We start from the raw sequence: 22,761 nt of genomic DNA on the forward strand, positions 1-22,761 counted from the left end.
ACAGGATGTTATAGGTCTTAATTATATGAGCAGCTAATTTGGTCTAAATATAGCCGTGTAGAGTTGCTATATTGTTATACTGTCTGTTTTCTCTGAGGAAAAAGTCAACTTTTTCTGAGAGTTAGATGAGAAGATATTTGAATATCTGTACACTGAATACAGCTGGTTAGCTGAACTTAGCTTAGCATAATCACTGGAAAGCCTGGCTCTGTCTGAAGGTTTGTTGCTTTTGGGTAAGGCCATGCTAGCTGTTTTCCCGTTTCCAAATTTTGTGCTAAGCTAAGCTAACTGTCTACTTATGTTAGCTTTACATTTACTTAACATGAAAGTCAATCAGTCTCAGCAAGAAAGTGTCACAGCTCTTTGAATTTTTTTTAACTATATCAGACTATATTGTTCTCAGATTTTTCAACACATCAACATTGAAATTTGTATCACCTTGGTCAGGCTCTTATTTTGACACTCTTCACTACTTAGGGAAAAAAACGCACCACATCCAATTAAAATTAACTACAAACATGACACTTTTATTGAACTTTTTTTCCTGAATCGGTTACAGAAACAAGAGAGTTAACTGTTTTTTTTTTTTTCTTTTTCTAATCAGGGGAATCAAGTTCTATACATAGGCATGCTGCGTCACTGCACAGTCACAGCTGTGAAAACCAATATCACCCCTGTCAGCTGCCCCGCTGGAACAGTCTGAAGGCAAGACAAATCAGGAGAGGACAGGCAAGGACATGTCAAACCCAGGGAGGATGGGTGTTCAAATGAGCTGCCCAGGGATGACAAACTTAACATATAGAAGTTTTGTGCAAATTTCACCACAGTCTATTTGATTTTAAACACAGAGACGACATCAGCCAGAAGATTCTCTTTTTTTCCCCTTGAGTCTTCAAACTAACAGAGGAAGTTATTATTAGGTCCAGTGATGTTGGCATTTTGTTCCTAATTTGGACCCTTTTCCCCTGACTTTAATCTCTTTGCTTCTCCAGAACCAGCTCCCTTTTGTGTTTAAGAAAGCACAGACATTAAGTGTGTCATCGGATATACACTGAAATTATGATTGCTGTCACATGACCTTTACATAAATAGAGTTAGTATTCAAAAGTACGTCTGAGAAAGGTCTTACATGTAGAAATGGTGATAAGCATGCACAGATAGGTAGTCGACAAGTGCAAAATCTACGAAGTCACATGTTATTCTTTTTTTTCTGTACTCCACATTGAGTGAAAACATCACAAGAATCGAACCTCCCCCCACCCCACCCCCCAGCTCCAGAGCTTTGTCTCATTACTGCTAACCATCCAAAATCCTGAGGACAGTTCTTCTTCATGGGCTACGACTCACGGATTCCAGGGCCCAGTAGTCTGTTTCTGACCAGGATCGGCCCAGACGGAGCTCTCTTTGGGCATCGAGCTGGCCTGCTAGTGCCAGTCCTATTTTAGAATAGCCAGTGGGTAAGACATAAACACACAGCAGAAAGGAAGGGACCCTTAATCTTTTCTTAGTTGAGGGTTGCTGTAAGACCTGGGGGTCATCAGTATTGGTGGGTTTAAAGTTAATTTATTCTGCCCTTCCTGCTGCTTTTTTTTTCTTTTATAATCATATCACGGAATAAGTCATTGTATACTGCATGAAGTGCCAAGAATTCATTTTTCTGGCAAAAAAAAAACAAGTTTGTATCCCTGTGACTGTTACAGCAAAGAGTGGACCACTGTCTTGACTGCGCAGGAGGTACAAACAACACAAATCCCTATAAATGACAAATCATATAATTTCCTTGAACATTAATCAAACAGAAAAAATAAAAGCATATCTAGTGTTCGCAAAACATTTCCAAAATGCTAGTTAAAAAAAATAAAAGACACCAGCAAGAGAAAAATAAAAGCATAATGTAACAAGCAAATGTATGAACACAAAGCAAACCAGTTAAAAAAAACAAAAAAAAAACATCCCCAGATAAAAACAGATTGCAGTAGTCAGTTCTCCAGTAGGTCATATGACACTGGTGTCTAAACTCAGCCTACAGTTTAAAAAAAGAAAAAAAGTAAACAAGCAAGCAAAGCTTTACAGCACTACTATGTACACAGCTTCTCGGGTGAAAGAGAGAGCTGGTGTCACGATGAGGGGAAAGGGTGTGAAACGGAGACTCCAGTGAAACAAGAGTCCTTCTTGGCACAGGGGGGGTGGAGGGGGCTTGAGCTACAGGAGGACGGTGAGGTGGAGGAGGAAGAAGAGGAAAAGGAGGAGGAGGGAGGGAGAGAAGCTTCACTAGATAAAGATGACAACCACACAGAGCAGAGCAGCACGGCCGCCTCCACAAAGCGCACAAAAACACACACACACACACACACACACACACTTGGACAGACCGGGAGCCATTTTCTCGCGCAGATCGGAGGCTGAACTGAGGGAAGTCACAGAGATCTCGCTGTCACATTGGGCTCCCCCCGGACCATCTCTCGCTCCCTCCTTCCTCCTCGCTCTTCCTACCATCTTCCTCCCTTCTCCTCCTCTTGTATTTGATCTCCTTCTTTCTACCTTGCACTGTAAATCTGATCTTTCTAAGGCTCTAGGATATTTCCACACACCAGCCACACAGCTCTATAGCCTGTCACTCACAGTTTTTGACTGTATCTGCATCAGGGTTGCCCCTGTAGTTTTGTGCCTCACTGGGGAAGTTGCGTGAAGGAATATTTAGCACCAGAAAGCAACCTTGACGTTGAAATTCTTTTTTTTTGTTGTTGTTTTTTCCCCGTCAACTCCCGACACACATAAAATCACAACACTCACGTACGCACACATAAAAACACACAGATAGAGGAACTAAGAACAGGAGACCATTTCATTTCCTCGCTCTGTTTCCCGCTGATACAAAGTGACAGTTTCTCCTGGCTGGTTCAAACCGCCAGTGGCCACCGGAGATGTGGGAGAGCAGCACAGCAGTCTGACCTAGATTCATGAACCAGCGCTTCCCTCTCCCCCAGCTCTCACCCCCCACCCCCGACAATGACTGACACCCCTCCTTGTCCAATCAGAATCCACTCTACTCCATCAAATATCAAACGGCAGTTCATTAGCAGCTTGTAATCCCTCCGTTCAGGTGCTCCCTCCGGTGCTGCTTTTTGTTGTGTCTGCGGTCACAGCTGGGAACTTCTTTTCCCACCACAGTTCAGGGGTTTCACAGTTTTGGTTTTTTTTTTGTTGTTGTTTTTTTTTTTGCAAAGTGTCCATGCAGGTGGGAGGATGAGGCAAGGTGAGAGGAGTTATGTGTTATATTCACAGAGAAGTGCAGACCAGAGATAGAGATAGAGATTGGGGGGGGGGGGGGGGGGGGGGGGGGGGGGGTAACAGTCTGGAGAGAGATGGTTTGTTGGAGTGGTAGAGTTGAGATGTGGGGAATAGACGCAGACTCTTTCCTCTCATATACTGTACATACACACCCACAGAGGCTGGGTTCTTTTTAAGCAGGCGGTGCTCAAGCTTGTACAGTTGCCCATGTGCTTTGCCTTTACCTACGCTGTGGATGGATGGAGGACAGAGCCAAATGTTTTCTACTCAAGCGCCAGCGTTGTGACGAGCAGCAGAAAAGACATCCTGACTGACAGGAAGAGAGATACAGAGCAGGAAAGAGCGATAGATTTCACAGTTTTGGAGGATGCTTACAGTGCTGCAGTCTCTGGGAAGCGAACCAAATGAAAAAGAAAAAGAATACTGCGCGTTGATATTTTCAGATCTGAGTCAGCGTGTGTTTTGTTTTGCTACTCGCTGGTCACACTTTGAGATTTTTACACCCTTCTATGGAGATTTGTGTGCTAGAAGAGCTTTAGCTCTGTCCTCCATACCCTACTCTCTCTCAGTCTCACACACACTCATACGTTATAATAGTTGATTGGCACACAGTCAGTGTTAAAGTCTGTACACAGAGTGAAAGGGCCCCGCTGGCATCCGCATCTGAAGTCCAATCCAACCAGGCAGGCCCCTCGTCCCAGACCCCTCCCTCCTCACCCTCTCCATCCTCTTCTTCTCTTCATTTTATATCACACATCCTCTTTCCAGTCCTCTCACTCACCACAGCTGCCTCCCCGTGTAGGTTGGAGGGGCAGAGGGCACCTGTAGAAGGAAAAATTACGTTAAAAAATTACGTTCATAAATGATAATATGGATAGCGTATTCAAACATGCATCTTTGCACACATGCGCACAGTAGCTGCAAGGGTCACCATGCACACTTTTTATTCACGTTTACAAATCTCTGGGCAAAGACAAAATGTATCTCTGACTGCAAGGCTGTATTTCTACGATCAGAAAATATCATGTTTCTAATGAAAATTAATGGAATTAATTCATAGCAATTTGGCACTACTGTTTCTTTCTTGAAATTAGACCAGTAATTTGAACAGCCTGATAATGAATTTCATTATAATATGTCATTTAATAATAATTCATAAGATTTATATAAATATATAGATGCAACCCCCCACGCCTTTCTAAAAACAAACCTTCTATGTCTGACAATCTTTTACTTACTTTTACTTTGACGTAAACCCTTTCAGACACTGTTCATACTTGGCATTAACGTGTGTCTTTGGTGATCCAATCCCAAGTGGTACATTAAAATGCTTCTCCACATGTGTTTTAAGTGACCACTTGTGATCAGATTGCACTTCTCCGTTCAATATGCAGACAAACACATACATGATTCCGTCGTCTGTTTTAACGGGCAGGATGCAGTACTGCACTTTCTGCGCCTAGTCTGCTGGAAATTAAAAGAAGAGGAAGAAATCAAAACAACACAGACAGGGTCTATTCCTCGGCGTGTTCCAGGCAAACCAAATCACCCAAGATGTTTAACGCTCTCATCCTGTATCTCTGTGGGCTTTTTAAAAGTTGGGCCCATCATGGAGAAAGCCAGTTTACGTAGCTTGAGAACCAGCTGAATGAGGACAGCAGTTGAGTGGGCGGTCCTTCAGTGCAGCTCAGGACACATTTGCATACACACTGCTAATAGAATGTGGCCATACGTGTCCTCAATGCATCTTGGACCTATACTTAGAGCTTTCTGCTTGTGATCTGATCACCCAAGATGCATGTTAATGCCAGGTATGGACAGGACCTCTCGTGTCTTCTAGTGGCGGTCCCAGATTTTAAGGTAGTATTTACTTATTTACTTACAAAGCTGCAGAAAATCTCTAGACTTTTTCCTGCTTTAAACCCAAGTTAAAATGTTTTATGCTTTCCATTCCTTTTGAGACATTTTGGGAACCAAGCTTGTTCCTAGCTTTCTTCGTTCCTAACTACGTAGTGGTATTGATTTTTTCATCTAATTCTTTCTTTCTTTTCTGTTCACTCAATCTCACACACTGCACGGTCTTCTATTTGATTCTCTGCACTTTCATCTTTTTCATTATTTTCATCCTTTTAAACTGATGTGTTAAAAGCTGAATTCCTCATTTAATATCTTCTATACCTCATACAAAGCACTTTGTTTTAAAAATGCAATATAAATAAGCTCATCTCTCCTTTCAGACTGATGCACAAAAGCACTGGTTGTGCAAACTAATGATATTTTATGCAGAGCAGCTTAAGGAGAAGTCTGCTTTCCCTTTGTCGGCTAAATCAGCACACCTAGCTGCAATCTCTAGGAATAGTGACTACAAATTATCTTTTAGTCAGTAGAGAGTGTTGCTTCAGCATTTTAGCCTCCAGTGGTATGTGTAGAGGTGTGTGTGTGTGTGTTGTGCTCTTGTGTGGCAGGTTTAATTCATAACACAGTGGCTGGAAAACGGTTCACCTGTGCCAGCCAGAGCGCCCATTCATCCTGCATAATGAAGGGTGTGACAGGCCTCGCAGACAGTCACATCGCTCAGTGGACGGATAGCATCGCAGCTTATTTACACACACAGGAGCACATGGACGCTCTCTCACACTCACCCGTGAACGAATCAGTGTCAGATGAGTGACCGTTTGTGACAAATACCTATCCGTGCATGTGCCCATGAAAATACAAACACACACACAGGCACGTGAACATGCGCACACAAAGTGATAATGCACGCACACACTCACACCTCTCCCTCATTCTTGTGCAATGACGTACGGTCTGGAAACGCACAAATGTGCATGCAGTCTCGCCGGTGTGGTCGAATGAGAGAGCGGCGTGTAAGCGGCGTGTACCTGTGACTGGGAGGATGTACTCACCGCTCCCCCGTTCAGGATCATGGTCATCTCGGTGGGTTGGTAGACGTTGCTACGGAAAGGAGCGCTAGGCCTGGCGCCGGTGTTGCTGTTGTGTTGCCCGGCGCCACCGCCGCTCCTCAAACCTGGCATGAAATAGACAGGAGTGACGGACAGAGATTACTCACTGTGACTCACCACGCCACTCTTGAAAAAAGCGACACTTGCTGTGTAATCCTGCACCACATAAATTTCTCCTGCACTTATTTCTAGCCACACATGCAAATTTACTGGTGTTCTATTACTCACTTTGGCCTACATTCCTCCTACAGCCTGTCCGCACATATTACGCCTGTCTGCTTTAAAATAGCAGATTGTACTGTACCTGCAGTGTTCTCGTCGTTGTATCCGTAGCCCTGGTTCTCCACAAACTGCCTGTGAGAGAGTGGGATGTCTTCATCGAAGCTCGTCTCCCTCATCCGTGTTGAGTTCTGGGAGGTGTCGAAGTAATCTGGGGCAGTGGGTTGTGGCGGTGGTCTCAGGCAGATGTGGGATTCAGGAATGGCATGGAAGATGAGCAGCAGCCAGCCCTGAGCCACCAAAGCTATGGCCAGTGCCGGGTCATTCCAGTCCGGTGACCTTCCCAGCCAGGCGTTGCCGTACAGGTAGAAGCCCACCCAGGCCACCCACAGCAGCAAGGACAGAAGGCAGGTCACCAGCAGCCAGATGGCGTTGCAACGCCACTGGCGTGTCTTCCCACACAGGGCCAGGGAGGCGGCAGTCAGCGCAGCTAGTAGGAGAGCTAGCACGTAGCTGCAGGCTAGTGAGAAGTCCAGGGGCAGGTACTGACAGGCAGCTCGCCCCTCCCGCAGCACGGTCAGGAGCAGCCATTCGGCAGCAATGATGCCCTGCACAGCGCTCAAACCCAGAGCCAAGCCGGTGAGGGCGCAGCCTCCAGGGCTCCGACGCTCCCGGCCCAGCCTGCGCAGACGAACACCCTGCACCAGCAAGCAGGAGAAGCAGACGGCAAACAGGAGACCCCACAGGGCCCTACGGAGCAAGCATAACGACTCATCCTGCTCGATCAGATAAGCAAAGCTCAGGCCAAACAAGCCAAGGATGCCGAGGAGCAGCAGGAGGATGGGTCCAACGCCACTGCGCTTCTCAGCCTCACTGATGTGGCGTAAACGGCACAGCAGGACTAGGGCAAGTAAGATGGCAGCCAGCACCCCACCGGCAGCCACAGACTCGACAGCTACACCCCATATGGAGTCCAGGTCACAGAGGAGGGTGTAGGGACGCACGAGGCCCCAGCCGCAGCCTCTTGGAAGAGCCTCAGAGTCCTCTGAGTCCTGACTGCTGGCACGATGAGCGACAGTCAGCAGCAGCAGGAGGAGGACCGGGAGGAACGCCATCTCTGAGAGATCAGAACAGAACAGAGGACAGAGAGGGAGATGATGAGGAGAGCAAGGAGCAAAGAGGGAAAGAAAGGAGAAAGTCAAAGAAATGGAGAGAAAGGGGGGAGGGAAAGTGAAAAAGAGTGAGTCATTCTGGTCATAAATGTTTGGAAGGCTACAGAGCCGAGCACTCAGTCATTCCCACAGTAATCATCCGCCTGCGAGTGACAATACAGACAATCAGCCACCGCTGTGTTTTAGACAGGAAACAAAGGACAGTAGTTCATGCAGGGTGAATGACTGAAGCCTTCCCAAACACAAAACACACACACATATCCTGTTTCACCAATAGCACCCTATAGTCCTGCCTTTTTTTAGCCTTTTAAATGCTTTAAGGTTTCATTCTGTTGCAACACCTTCAAATAAACAACATACACATGGCAGAAAAAAATACCCACAATCCCAGAAAAGCCCAGATCAGCTGCCTTCAGTTCATTCACAAAGCAGTGAGGTCAGAGTCAGGGCACCTACAATGCTTCTAAAGAGAGTTTCAGGTGTGTTATTTGTCCAGTCTTGTCCAGTGAACCGGCTGCCGGAGCGCTGACAGGGAGGCTGCAGCATCATGCATATTTTTATGAAAAAAACAAGAGATACAGAGAAAGGAACTAGCGCATACAAGCAAGTTCGACTCACTATCAGGCATCTAAGGGTGTCTAGCAAGGTGCGAGACGATGCATAATACACTGCACACAAACGCACGGCGCCTCGAGCGCAAGTACAAACACTCCTGTACTTTTGAGAGAAGTGTCCCAGTGAAAAGAAAAAACAACAGGCGTGCGTGCCAAATCAATGCTGTCTCGGTCTACCTTTTTCTTTATTCATCACAACCGTCAGACAGCCAAACACACACGCGCACACAAATAAACATTCTTTGGTTTCATTGAGGTCTTTGCTGGGATGATCAGTGCTGTCGTTTCACCTGACAAGCTATGTGTTTTATGGGAGGATGATCTGCATTTAAAGCCACAAAAACCACACACACACACATACAGACACTAAAACACATCCTCTTGCCAGGTTACTGTCAACTGTCTCTCCACTACATCGCTAAGCTTTCAGAAATTCTTTCCAAGCTGGCTCAGACATTAGTGTGTTAAACAATCCACTTTCGCAAAGCACATACGCACACTTTTCCATCCTGTCTATGCTTGAAGCCACACTTTAGATTGTTTATTTCAGAGGACTTCGGTCTCACTGTAGTTTTGACATTAAAAAATCTCCTGGTGTCCACAAATAGATTGTGCCACAATATTTACATACCACATAAAGGACAGTGGATATTCCCAGCTTCATATTCTCTCTCTCTATGCCAGTAAGTCAGGGAGAGTTACATGGTCAGGCCATCAGAGGAGAGTGTTAGGTTTAAATACACATCAACCAGGGCTACAGGTCACACAGAGTCCTTCCAGCAGGTAGCTTGTTAAATGGGGCAGACAGCGAGAAGGAGACAGACCCTTGATACTACTACTACTAGATAGTGTGATTTATTTTATTGTGAGGAAAATAGGGCCAGAAGTGGGAGGAGGTGCAGACCAGATGCTACAATGACTCACCATCGCCAAGTAGTATTAAGAAGCAGGTTGGGCCAGGGGGTAGCTCGTTAGCATGCTAACTCCAGTAGAAGAAAAGAAGTGATAGAAATAGAAGCAAAACAAGAATTAACTTTGCTGTTCCTTTCTCCTGCAGGACACGGCTCTTGGCAAGAAAAGGAATGAAGTTTGATGCTGAAATCGCAATGTTTCTTCTAGACTGGTAAGTAAACAGCTGTTGATGCTAAAGTCGGCTATGTAGCGATAGCAAAAACTGACATATAGCACCTTTAAAGTGGCTATAATCTGTATTTTTATAGTAACAATGTATCAAATTACAAAATGAACTATGAACTATGTGACAGTGTGAAAGGGTTTTCTGCCTCAGCAGGCACCTGTTTTCAGCAAAAAACAAACAAAAAAATCTCCAAAAACCCACTCTACACTACCTGCTCTACATATAATGACACACAGTTCATAACTAGCTGATGAACATTTAGCAGTTAATGAGACATATATCTCCCTTAGGAGACGGTAGAGGCCAAAAACACAGCTAAAATGAGAGTGAATATTGGACTTCATTCAGCAGGTGACCAGAAACAGGCTTCTGTAACTGCTGGATGTGTAAGCTGATTAGGTGAACTGCTAACAAGTTCACCATATCATTTTGAAGGGTGAAGACATGTCAATTTTGTGTTCACAACTTGTTTCCCCTGACTCAAAGCGTGCAACAAATCAGTTAATGCAGATTTAAACATTATTTTGTTAAGAAAGGTTTGTCCATGACTCCATGTGGCTGCAATCTGGCAGCCATTTTTTGCACATGAAAGGGCAATGAAAATAAGAGAAAAGCATGATTGATCTAACATTGTTCTTTTACTGAGCTCACATCCAGAAAGACATTGTGTATTCAAAGACTGGCAGACATCCATCTTCTGAGCTTCTAAGTCCATTTTAAATCAAGGCAAGTGGTTTAATTCCTCCCCAAATGTAGACACACACTCTGTCGGCATAGCTGGCCCATCCATTTATTTACAAACTTTTGATGTGTCTGTCTTCGTATCCATTTAAAAATATAGTTGTTTACAACTTGTGAAATACCATTATTTATTTCTTTGAGCCCCCAGAGGGTGGAACAGTGAAAGATGCATGTGTGCCTATATGTATATGCGTGGTTTGTGCATATTCATTTGTTTGGCGCTCTTTCATGTATCCCTCAGAGATTTACACCCTCCAAAAATTCTCCTTCACGCCTCCTCATTACTAAAATTCTTCGCGCCCTCATTTCCTGCCATTATTTCAGCCTGTTGTTTCCTGTCGACTCCTTCCCTCCTTGTTGCAGCAGCCCACAGCCGCTGGTTATTATTGGTCTACATTAACATCAATCAGCGCTTACAGAGGGATGAGTCACCAAAAAAAGGCACACAAAAAAACACAGTGCTGGAGCTCATTACACGCACCTTACCAAAATGCATACCTGCATAACAAATGTGCACACACTCCAGATAAACTCAAGCTTACTCCCAACATCATTTTTAGTGAGCCCCTGATAACCATGGTTACACCCCATCTCTAAATGACAGGAATAAAACAAAAGGGAGAGGAGACAAAGAGAGAAAGGCTCACTCATCCTCAACAAGCCGAGCAGACTAACTGCTCCTCCTCTGTCTTTTTTTGTACTTTTCTTTTTGTCTGTCTCCGTCGCCGTCTTTGTCACTTCCTAATCACAGAGCCTGTAAAACCACACAGTGGAGATAAGTGCACACTCTCAACAACAGACACAGAGAGACTGGAGCTTGTTTCCCTCACACTAGTGACTTTTTCACTCACTCACCCTCTCACCCAGTCACTCCCTCTTGCACAGATGGTTGCCCTGGCTGCTTTTTGAGTGTGACTTGGCAGACCGGTGGGGTGAAAGCTGAGGGATGGATACAGAGGGCTGCCAGTGGCCACATATGATCTCATGTACGCAGTCGGCCAGACATGCATGTGCAAAACCACAAGCTACTCATGGGAACATTCACGACGCACAGTACAGTATGTAGCACACACCTACAGCACACATGCCACACACCGGAGCACTCCTCCCTGCTCCTCACTAATGAGTCATGTGAAAAGAAAGAGAGAGAAAGAGCCCCTGGCCTTCCGCTTTGTGCAGCACAGAGGATGCTGCCGCCGTCTCATCCTCCACACCCCTCCTCCCCCCTCTCCCACTCCCACATTTCTAGACATGTTTCCCTCTCTTGTCACTCCCGCTCCACGCAGCCATTTCTGTCCTCCCCTCCATTTAAAATCCTCTATTCTGTCAGATTCTCAATGCCACCTCTCCTCTGGAGAATGTAGCGGTCTCATCCCTCCGCTACATTTGAAGATGGGCTGTGAAAGATGCGCCTCACACACACACACACACACACACACACACAGACTCACACACGCGGAGTTCTCTCCCCACATGTTCTCCCTCTTTCCCTCTGTCACCCCCACAGTGTGTAATCCCAAACACACACACCCTTTTCCTTCCATTTTGACTTCTCCTTCTTCCTCTCTTGTGCCCCCTTCCTCCTCCTCTCTCACCCCCACCTCCTCCTCCTCCCCCCTTCATGCCTTTATTCTTGCTGTGTATCTTATGTAACTGGGGGGAGGGATCCAGATCCCTGCCAGTTCTGCTGCATGGCTGCTGTTTCTCAGGCATCATCTTCCTCAGTGTCAAGCAGCCCACTGGCACTCAGAGGTCCATCTTTTAGCTTTGTATTCTGCACGTAGCAGGGGGGTCACAGACATTCATGCTGCCCGTGTCACCCTCTCATACACACACACACAGTCTAGTGCAATGCCCATGTGCACTGGCTCTATTTGCATGTAAATATAACATTCAGTTTTTCGGTGGCATGTATTATGCATGTGTGTGTGTGTGTGTGTGAAGGCACCACAGTCTCACACAAAGCTGAATGTGGTAAGCATGCAGCGTGCGTTCCCTATAGCGCTGCTGTTGACACATAACGGGAGCACAGGCATGAGAGTGCAAATGTGCGCCACTGCAGTCATTCAAATCTGCTCCAGGCCAGATAGGCAGGGATCTAGCGAGCCGTCCTGTACAATTACAACCTCCTACAATTATCAGACATAGCACACAACCAGATGCTGTCTAATTACCGTGGTGATAATTGCGAGGATTATTGCATTTTGACGACTCGCTTCAATTCTCATTTTCTCTCCTACTGCGTGACTCATACTTCAGGGACGATAATGGAGAAAGTGTGTGTGTGTGTGTGTGTGTGAGAGAGAGAGAGAGTCTAGAGTGTGTAGGTATATGACTAGGAACACATTGATCCAGCTGTTGAGGTGAGTAGGTTCTTTTGTGGGTCCTATGCTGGCATCTGCTTTCTGATGAGGCCATCCATGTCTCCGGCCTTATCTGCTGTCCCCTCTAACACTAGCAGACCTTTCCTACTCTGACACTGCATAAATTTACATCCTACATCAGTAGCTGGGTTTATATAATGCCTTTGATATCAGTCATAAATTAACCCAGTCTGTCTAGAAGTCCCATCTCAATGTACAAGATTTACTTTGGACTAAAAACACATCTGTGCTTCAAAATAAACTTGTCATCGGAGCCATCGCAGGGTAGTCCTTTAAACTTGTTTTTTTTACTCGAACAGCATCTGTCTCAAGCTCTTCCAGTTTTCTCTAAGTGAGAATAATTGGCTTGAAGTGGCTTCCAGACTTGGAGTCTGGTCTGAAACAGCTTTTTAAAAAGAGATGAAATAGAGAAGGTACTGTTAAGGGCCTGCCTGTCTTACCTGAGGTGTTAGATATAAATGTGTTTCTTCCTCTCCAATTGATGTTTTTCTTTGACCAGCCGGTTTACCGGCAAATCTCCCCCTCATCTCTTTTACCTGTACATTTATGACATCACCAGCCCGCCTTTTTGAGACTGACCTGCTCTGGAGTTTTGGAAAAGCTCAATTTTTGGTTGAGAAAAAGCAGTTTTAGTTTTGACAGAGGGGGAAAAACTGAGGGGGAGAAAAAGTGTTTTTAACTTGCACTGATGTAATGCGAACATACTCTTATCTAGAATGGATAGGAAGTCTCTTTCTCACTGAAGGACACTTTGACAGGACACAAACCCTGAACTTGTGACTTTCCAGAGAGGTAGCCTTACCAATGGGGCATTCAAATACAGTCAGTCCCACACAGAAAATTGCAAAGCTTCTGCCAATTTACATGAGATTTCCAAGTCTGCGTTTTGAGGAAGATATTTCTGGTGCAACAAACCTGACATCAAAGCTGCTCATGCACAAAGTGAACCTTTAACACTTTTTCTGTGCATGGATGGAAGTATGCCATAGTTTTTTTTATGTTGTGTTCGAACAAATATGTTTTTTTCTTGAACACACTAGTACACTTTGTCGCCGATCTCTACACATCTTTACCCCTCCAGAGTGACGTCAGCAATCCCTCGCAGCTGGCAGTGACGTGTGGGGCTGCTAAAATATTGAAAAGGAGCCGAGGACAAGTTTTAGGAAAAAAATAGACTCGCAGACACAGAAGGAGAAAGCAGGCCTGAGAGGGAGAAAAAAAAAGAGAACACACCAAACGACAAGACTAAAGAGGGGTGGTCCATTCACTGCATCAGCCTCCTGGGTGTCATCATGAAAAAAACTGACAGTGGAAGCATTTTCCCCAGCCTCTTCAGACATCCCTGGCCATCCTAATTAGGCCTCATTACCATGTGACTGGGCTCACAGCAAGACCGTATGCTAATTGACTTGGCAATTAATGGTGCCAATGTTTAATCTCACCCCCCCCACACCCCCCTTTTTCTTTTTACACCAACAAACAGTGGGATGATCAGTCAGATGCGAAGGCATCCCGAACCCAAAAATATGCAACCTGAAACCAGAGACACAGACCTCCGGTGTCATGTGTTCTGCCTCCATGTGATATCAATGAGCATCTTCCATTGTAGATAAAGTGATGGGATGAATGGGGGGGGGGGGTTGATCACAGGAGCCCAGAGAGATCAGATCTGGTTTACAGAGTGTGATAGTGATCAGAGGAGCGAGAGAAACAAGGAACAGCCGGATGTGCAGAGGAAGAATTGGAGCGAGCCGTGTGCCTGGAGCATGTGTGTGTGTGTGTGTGTGTGTGTGTGTGTGTGTGTCTCTCTCTGAGTATGTGTGTGCATGTGTGTGTGTGTGTGTGTGTGTGTGTGTGTGTGTGTGTCTCTGAGTATGTGTGTACATGTGTGTGTGTGTGTGTGTGAGGGGAGGATAGGCACGTGTATGAACGTAAATGCACATATGAAAGGTTAAGCAGGGAAGTTCCTGTGTATGTGATATCTGCACCCCAGCTCTTGCACTCAGCTGCGTCATGTGTATATAAAGAGGCCACACACACATGCACACATGCACACATAATCATCCAAACACAGTACATATGGCATCAGCCCCGAGGAGATACTGTAGCATCCTCTTTTCCCAAGAGGAAGCTAACTAACTCATGAAAGCACAGCCTGAGAATAAACAGCTCCACTTTGCTGAATATTGATTAATGATGGAAAACAGAACACTCCAAAATAGGCCCGGGAGCTTTCTAAGTACACAAATACTGCACTGACAGTGGCTCAAGGCTAATGTATCATCCATCCATTGACCGATCCATACATCGACATCAATTTCCATACTAACTTCCTTTGTCTAATTAGACCCAAGTGGGCATTTAAGTGCAATTTCTTGCCGAGTTAAATGACCAACTCAGGGCCCTGCCTCTGGTCTATGAGGCCAGTGTGGGAGGGACATGTCTCCTGGAGGGGACACCCTTGGTTTTAGCTGACCTAAGGAGCAGCTTAATGCAAACACACACACACACACATTTAGAGAATGCTCTTTTTTCTTTTCTTTTTGCAGCACTGCCCCCCTTCTCTTAACAATACCGGCCACATGGGAGGGTCCCTGGGGGGTTCCAGAAGAGTGTGTTTGTTTGAGGGAGCAGCAGTAAGACTATTGTTACTGAGGTGTGTGTGTGAGAGAGAGAAAGAGAGAGAGAGAGAGATCCAAAAATAGACGATGACATCTAACCTCTAAACTAAAGAATGGAGAAGTGATTGACACTCCTAAAATATCCCAGTGTATTGTGGGACGAAAATGGAGGCGCAGCTACTAAAAGAAACCAACCTTTTCATCCTCGTGAGAAAAAATATGTGCCACAGCCAATCAGCCGCTAAATTTCTCACAGGTCAAAGTCCTACATAGACGTGGCTTTATTTAAGCTTAACGTGGGTTTAGTTACGCCCCTTGAGGTCAAGGCCATGTGCACCAAACCTTGTACGTAAATGTGCATTTCTGCAACACACTGCGTGCCCTCTCTGCTTCACACACACACACACACACACACACACACCTATGCATTTGGTGCATCGACATCGCCTTTCTCCCAGGGTTGTCAGTGATGTAACTTCCACCTCAGTGGTGATAAGCCCCGAAACAGCCATAACACAACACAAATGATGATGCATTCACACAAACCTAGACTCCCACTAGATTCACCAGCTAATATAGTCCTGCTCACTGACTATATATCATGCACACACATGTCCAGAAGGGTATCACACTCCCTTGCTCCACCGATTCCTGTCAATCAATATCATATGGGCTACATGATAAGCAGCACGTACCTTTGTAGATGTAAACAAATCCGATCGAGAACGAAGGCAGATGCACAGTTGTCAGGTTTTGCAGGGGACAGAATTTTTTAAAAATGTCACATTTCGGAATGAGCTCCGCTCGCCGTGTTTGCGTATTCTCTCTCCATCCACATGGACTTGTACGCGATCAGACCAGATGATTCCTCCTGCTCCAGCTCTCGGACCAGAGGAACCCGGTTTACTCAGCCTCGTCCGTCGTCCTCAAAGGCAGAATCGACATGAATTCCGAGTCCAAGTCCAAACGGGGGAGAGACGAAACGCACCACGGGTGTCAGGGTTAAAGTGGAAGAGATTTCTTTATCGTTTTCCCCTAAATCCTTTGTTCAGCGGTGCGCATCTTTGACTTTCACTGCACCAGCGAGGGGGGCAGTCATCGAAATACATAAAACCCACAGTGAGCCGAAATCCTGTGATGTGCAGAGACGGTGCTCCCCTCCCCGAGCCAGCCGGATCCCCCCTCTCTCCTGCTTCTGGGCTGTTTCTGCCGCTCAGTGTCCGCGTTGACGCTCACTGCTCTCAGCTGCACATCTCCCGACTGAATGCATCACCAAAAAACTGCGCTCCGCATAACGTGCGTAATGATAATCCCTCTCCGCACACAGGCACACGCGCGCATACACACAGAGAAAGTGACAGCTCTCCGGAGCCGCCACAGTCCCCACTGACTCCTCTCTGCCCTCCCTCCCTTAAACTGTTTTACTGTCTGATAAATTAATTGGTGCCTGGCGGGGGTTGGAGACCACTTTATTAAATCCTTTCTAGACGTACAGCGGCTCTCTCCTACACACGCGCAGACACACACGTATTGTCGTGATGCCACTGTCACGGACTGTCCGCACAATTTCGACTCTCTAAACGCTGTTCCTGCTCAGTTCCAGCTGATGCGGTACTGTTTTTCACGCGTTCACTGCGCTAAGTCATAGAAAATAAGCGAATATTGTGTCAAGTGAAACTATTAAAATTTAATTTCCGGGTGCATCTTTCAGAATAAAGTTCTTAGGATAAGCGCACTACTGTTTATCCTCTATTATAAAACTCACACCAACTCATTGTGAGAATACTAACACAACTCTGCTTTTTCATAATGTAAATAGACAACGTTTATATAGCATTTTCATCCCAAACACTTTACTTTTGCTCACACACTTACACAACAACTGCTGCGAGCCACCATGCAAGGTGCTATCTTCTGTCCTCATCATCAGAGACAATTTAGGGTTCAGCATTTTGCTCAAAGACCTTTCAGTGAGTGGATGGGTGGAGCAAAGGGATCGAACCATCAACCCTACCCTCAACAGGTCACCTCCTCTGTCTGCTGAGCCAAAGCAGCTACAAAAACACAGAATGTGCTGTCATATAACTGCATTATGGGTCTTCAGCAGTCCCACTGCCATTGTACTCTCTCAGGTAAATCCCCTCCTACTTGTCTTCTGCAAGTTTTGCACAGTCCTTGACTCTCTTATTTTGAAATAAAAGTAGCCTCTTTTCCGGAATTACTCTGGTTATTTCCGGGTCTTTGACACAGCTACAAACTGCTGTGATGCTTATTATTTCTCCTTCTCGTCACATGCTTGTCGCCTCAGCTGCTCCAGTCCATCTACCAGGGAGGCCTTATTTTTTCAATGGTGGAGCCCCCCCTCCCAACTACCTCCTGCCACCTCCACCCTCCTCCTCCATCCTGCCTTAATCCTGGTGCATGATGTGAGCTGATGGAAGTGATTTGTGGCAATGGTGTCACAATGTTTTATACAGGCCCCCAGAACTGTTTCCACTGCAGTCTTAGACATGCAGGAGCAGAGCATGGCAGCCATGACACCTCTGACCAGGTAATCAAATCAGCTGCCAGTGTGGTGCTGATCTAAAATATTATCAGACAATGCAGCTGCAAACTGCATCTTCTCCATCCACTCACAGAGTTAGGTCTCATTTTATGGGATTGCTAATAATCCAGTGATTTGGTGGTGTTAATCTACATTTTAACGTTTGCGTGTCAATGGTGCCAAGCCAAATCCTGCTGCAACATGAGGGGAACACTGGGAACCAACAACCAGTCACGCTCACATTTTACACACCCACATTCTGCATGGGATCGCCCTTCTTTTCCCCTTTCACACATACACACACAAATGCATAAATACATGCAAAGTGAGATGACATGCGGGCTATGGGCAGTAAGGAGGCGTATCATATGGAGTGGCAGCTGAGGATGTGAGACTAATCTGACAGGTGCAGGCTGAGAGAGTGACAGCATGGGAAGAGGGGGTGGAGGAGATAGGAGGAGGAGGGGTCACTGCTTGAAACAGGATGACTGAGAAGATTAATGGTTCTCTCACTTTATCAGCAGACAGGCTCAGGCAGTATATCATCAATACCATGCTTATACTCATCACAGTGAGAGTATGCACGGGAAAGGGAATTATTAGACTACTACACATAGTTAATCACAGTAAATGGATTTGGAAGAACACGCCACTCTAAACCCCCTCGTCATTGTAGGATAATCGTGTAATTAAAAGATTTTATTAGGCTATTGCAGTTGTATTACCATGTAGTTGAGTGCAGAGCTGGGAGGGTAAATTAGACACTTTGTGTTTTAGACACAGAGTGGCCTATTTAGCAGTGTGTGTTTTTGCTGTGTGTGAGACAGTTAGTTCTGCAGATAAGCACCTCACTCTACCTCTCAGACTTAAAGGGGCTATATGTAAGTTTTTGCTATAGGCTTCACATTAACAGCTGTTTACCTTCCAGTCTAGAGGAAATGTTGCGAGTTTAGCGTCAAACTTAATTCCTTTACTTACCAAGAGCTGTCTTCAGCTATGAAAGCAATGCCAATGTTAACTCTTGTTTTTCTTCTAGTTCCAACACTTCTTCTCTTCTACTGAAGTTAGCATGCTAATTGGCTAGCCTGGCCTGGTATGTATTTTTTTCTTTTATTGCAGAGAGTGTGATGAGTAGAGTCATAATATGTTTTTTGTTTGTATTGTTATTATGTGTATGCTGGAGCCAGCAGCTAGTTAGCTTAGCTCAGCATTAAGACTGGAAACTTTGGGAAACTGCTGGCCTGGCCCTGTCTAAAGGTGACAAAATCCACCAACCAGCATGTCTAAAGCTCAGTATTTAACATTTTATATTTCTCATTTGTTTAATCTGTACAAAAACTGAAATGTAAAAATGACACATTGTGTTTTTTTGAAGGAGTTGTGTGCTGTACTATTTCTTGGCCCAGAGTAGTAACTTCCTGGAGTATTGCCTGAGGTCAGGAGGTCACAGCGCCAACCATAAACAGTCCAGTATCATTTTTACATTTTGTTTTTTGTACCTATTAAACAAACAAGATACAATACATTAATTACTGAGCTTTAGAGGTGCTGGTAAGTGGATTTCTTTACCTTTGGATTGAGCTTGACTAGCTGTCTCCCTTTGTTTGCACTCCTTATGCTAAGCTAATAACCAGTTGCTAGCTTTAGCTACATATTTATGTTACTGATGTGAGAGTGGTGCTGACCTTCTCACCTAACTCTCAGAAAAAAAGGCCAGACAGTGTATTTTCCAAAAAACAGTTCCCTTAATATACATATACAGATATATTATACATATTCACATGCTTAACTGTCATCAGCTCGAGGCTCAGATCAAAGCAGCCAGTGGAGGACTCCAGCTTCAGTATTTATAGAGGGTGACAAGGTAACTCTGGATCAGTGTGATCATGTGTGGGGCTCAGTTGCTGACTAATATAGCTTTACAGACAGGCAGTACACTAACTTTGGCTCTGCCTGGTGAGTTATTGTCCTTTAATGAGGAGAGCACATGCTCTTAAGGTGTCATCTGTCTACAGGAACAAGAGCGTCACTGACACTGTCATGTTTCCCTCTGGTTTACGAACTAAATATATGTTACACTGTATATAAAGACTCTTTCTTCAATTTCTCTGTCTCTTTCCATCAGCGTTGATCTCCATTTTTCTCTCCATAATTTGCAACCCTCGCATGTTTTTGTTTCTGCATGTGTTCTCTCTTTCCTCTCTCTGATCCTTCCCTCATTACATGCCTCCTTGCTGCCCATAGGTTGCCTCACCTTGTCAAGACCCCGCTCAGCTGCACACAATGAACCACACAGTGACAGCAGGGTGGCCGACATACAGGCCGCATGCTACATCTGTTTCCAGTGACAAGCATCAGGATGAGAACCTGTGAGCTCACAGGATGTATTAACTATGACAGGATGCAGGTGTCCAAAATTAGCAGGAAGCGAGTCTAATTTTAAAGAGCATCTTGTTTCCAGACACGCATCCCATTTCAAACAGGCTACAACTTATCTTCCAGTGACAGAGGAAGTGTGATAGTCGTGTTGTTTGGTGAGGGGAAAAGGTAAATTATTTTGGTATAAATATCAGGAATAATGAACTGCATCATGTCTGATTCAAATATTCATGTCTAAATACATGAAAACAACTGATAGTCCATAATATTAGTCCATGTAAACACACAAATTCCCACTTAAAGGGGCACGCCACTAATTTAAAACATCAAGATGAGTATATTTATGAGTTTATGAGTACTGCTCAGCTGATGAAAACAACTGTATATTGTTCTGGTTGGCTCTGGCCTAGCTTTGTCGAGTCTTGAGGTGTGTTGAGACAGACAGCAAAGCACATTTTGCTTTGTGTATGAATCTGACTGCCCAGTGTACCAACTGCACAGATATTAGCTGTAAGCTAACTAGAAATGGACGCACTGACCGTGTGTGTTTGTGTGGCAGCTCAGCCTTTAACTGATCCCAGAAACTCTAGCTCTTTCTGTCATTTGCCTCCAGTCTCTCTTTTTTATTCTCATCTCTGTACATTTATAAAGCATATTTTTTAAAACTTTGTCCAACTCACATAGACACGTCTTTACCTCAATTTAGCAAAATTGCCTCTAATTCCACCCACACCTTCTCAAGTGGCATCATTTGAGTGCATATATCTTAGGCTTGGAGACTGCAGATGTTAAACCGAAAGCCTGCTTTAGACACAGGGGATGTCAAGTTAGAGAGACATGGGCATTTACCTCTAAAGAAGGATTTCAACGAAAAGATTCTGTCAAGTTAAATTCTGGGAAGTGTAGGATCCAGTTTTTGGAGCTTGATCAACACTGCTGATTTGATTTGGTCCAGTATTCTTTTATACATCTCTTGTGAAGCCACCAACTTTGCCTTGCATTTCATTCTTATGTGCTGTGTAGTGAAATCAATGAGGTCAATGAGGTAATGAAGGTTATATGTTTAGTGGGATAATCCTTACCTCATCTGTTCACCATGGTGACTTTAACCCTCTGGCTGCTCAGAGTCCTGAAAACCTGCAGAGGTCATGACCTTTCAAAGTAGCATAGCCCCGCAGAAGGAGGGATGATATTAAAGGTCATTTGAGTGTGACCTTGTCAGGTCCATTTAAAATAACCTATATGTCGATTTGCATGTGCTGTATCTGAAGGACACATAGATTTATATCTATAGGAGCACTCACACATACACTTCTCGCTCTCGCACCCACAAACAGAGGTCCTATCTGGCCTCTTCAAAGACCACCGCATGGACCGTAGAGCACTTGTTTTCATTCAGTGAGCCTTGGAGACCTTTCTGTCAGCTCCTCAAGTCTCTCAATGGCTCTAAACAGGATTTAACCCCTGGAAGGTCAGGGTGAGGTCAGTGGAATAAAGGCAGCTCCAGGATTTACCTTCCTCCTCTATCAACCAGTCACCATGTCCACATGTGACATATTGTTTTTAAAGCCTGTCTCAAGGCTTTAAGGTCTGGTTTTGGTCAGAGGTGGATAAGAGATGTTCTTTTTCTCAGCAGAGCAGAAATGTCACCTAGCACAGAAATGGTGAGGGTAGAAAACAGGAAAGTACCTGAGGATCAGCTGAAGTAAGAATCTGATTCACTAGCAGGGATATCTTTTAGTCCCAGTTGCTGGTGTTTGTCTGTCTCACTTGGCGTGGAAAAACAACTTTGGGATGAATCGGTACAACATTTGTACAGATTCATGATGTCCAAAGAATGAATTCTGCTGACTTTGATGATCCCCCCTGACTTTTCATCTATAGCCTCCATGACATTTGTGATTCTGAGTGAATTTTTTTTTATTTGATTATGACTAATATGATCACCTGGTCAAATTTGAATTTCTCCAATGTGATCAAATACCTCCAAAACTAATTTAATTCCAATTGTCCTCAGCTATACTTTGCCTTTATGTTGTGTTCATGCAGTGTGAACCAAATGAGAACAACAGGAAACCTGTTACAACTCTGATTTGAATGATTTTAGGATGGTTACCCCTGTTCCTGGCCTTCAAGTCATATAAATTTTCTTAATTAGCTACTTTTTGTCGTTGTTGTTGTTGCTGTGACTCAGGATTACAAGTCAGCAGCTGATGTTAATGGTTTTTCCCATTTGGCTGCTCATAATTCTGGTAAGCCACTCAACATGAACAAGGCATTAATGCCATTCGCAAATGTTAGCATGCTAGTACGCTAAACTAAGATGTTAAAAACGAACATTACACCTGCTAAACATCAGCGTGTTTGCATTGTTAGCATCACTGTGTGCATGTTAGCATGCTGATGACAACATTTAGCCCAAAGCACCATCACTGCTAAGTACAACCTCACAGAGCTGCTAGCATGGCTGTAAATTCTTAGTCATGCTAAAAACACTAATATCAGAGTAAATTAGACTACAGCTGAGTTATATTAAAGTCCACAGCCTGTCTTTCTCTTTCTCCCTCAGCCACTCTCTTCCCTGCTTAGGCCTTAGCTTCTCGTGGTCCTGTGTTACCTCCACCCTCCCGCACAATTACCCAACCAAGTGGAAGCTGCCCTGTCTGGCATCAGAGCAGAGTTTGAGATGGG

At 44.8% G+C, this 22,761-nt stretch overlaps 1 protein-coding gene and 1 long non-coding RNA gene across 5 annotated transcripts; one reads left to right on the top strand and one right to left on the bottom strand.

Moving 5' to 3' along the window:
• Positions 1 to 500: 500 nt before the first annotated feature.
• On the bottom strand, positions 501 to 17,560 carry gprc5ba (G protein-coupled receptor, class C, group 5, member Ba). Of its 3 annotated transcripts, none has more exons than XM_051074056.1 (4): positions 17,022 to 17,560; positions 6,562 to 7,593; positions 6,177 to 6,322; positions 501 to 4,113 (listed from the first exon to the last, which is right to left on the bottom strand). In XM_051074056.1, the coding sequence occupies exons 2-4, from the start codon at positions 7,589 to 7,591 to the stop codon at positions 4,069 to 4,071; spliced, it is 1,221 nt and encodes a 406-aa protein (XP_050930013.1). In that variant the 5' UTR covers positions 7,592 to 7,593; positions 17,022 to 17,560; the 3' UTR covers positions 501 to 4,068. The 3 variants fall into 3 exon arrangements, with proteins under 3 accessions (XP_050930013.1, XP_018536388.1, XP_018536389.1); XM_018680872.2 differs by lacking the exon at positions 17,022 to 17,560 and adding an exon at positions 15,842 to 16,791; XM_018680873.2 differs by lacking the exon at positions 17,022 to 17,560 and adding an exon at positions 15,842 to 16,789 and having other exon boundaries at positions 6,201 to 6,322.
• Positions 8,983 to 21,986, top strand: LOC127143022 (uncharacterized). 2 transcript variants are annotated; one of them, XR_007814175.1, is made up of 4 exons: positions 8,983 to 9,212; positions 9,320 to 9,385; positions 18,728 to 18,784; positions 19,936 to 21,986. It is a non-coding gene; the product is annotated as an uncharacterized LOC127143022 (long non-coding RNA). The 2 variants fall into 2 exon arrangements; XR_007814176.1 differs by lacking the exons at positions 8,983 to 9,212; positions 9,320 to 9,385 and adding an exon at positions 18,232 to 18,572.
• Positions 21,987 to 22,761: the final 775 nt, after the last annotated feature.

This window comes from Lates calcarifer, linkage group LG11, assembly GCF_001640805.2.
Source record: "Lates calcarifer isolate ASB-BC8 linkage group LG11, TLL_Latcal_v3, whole genome shotgun sequence".
In the NCBI taxonomy this organism is placed as follows: domain Eukaryota; kingdom Metazoa; phylum Chordata; class Actinopteri; family Centropomidae; genus Lates; species Lates calcarifer.

Coding starts and splice junctions, on each gene's coding strand:
- gprc5ba (XM_051074056.1), bottom strand. CDS start 7,591: ATGGCGTTCCTCCCGGTCCTCCTCCTGCTGCTGCTGACTGTCGCTCAT. Junction 6,323..6,561: donor CAACGACGAGAACACTGCAG/GTACAGTACAAT, acceptor ATTTCATGCCAG/GTTTGAGGAGCGGCGGTGGC. Junction 4,114..6,176: donor GTACATCCTCCCAGTCACAG/GTACACGCCGCT, acceptor TTCCTTCTACAG/GTGCCCTCTGCCCCTCCAAC.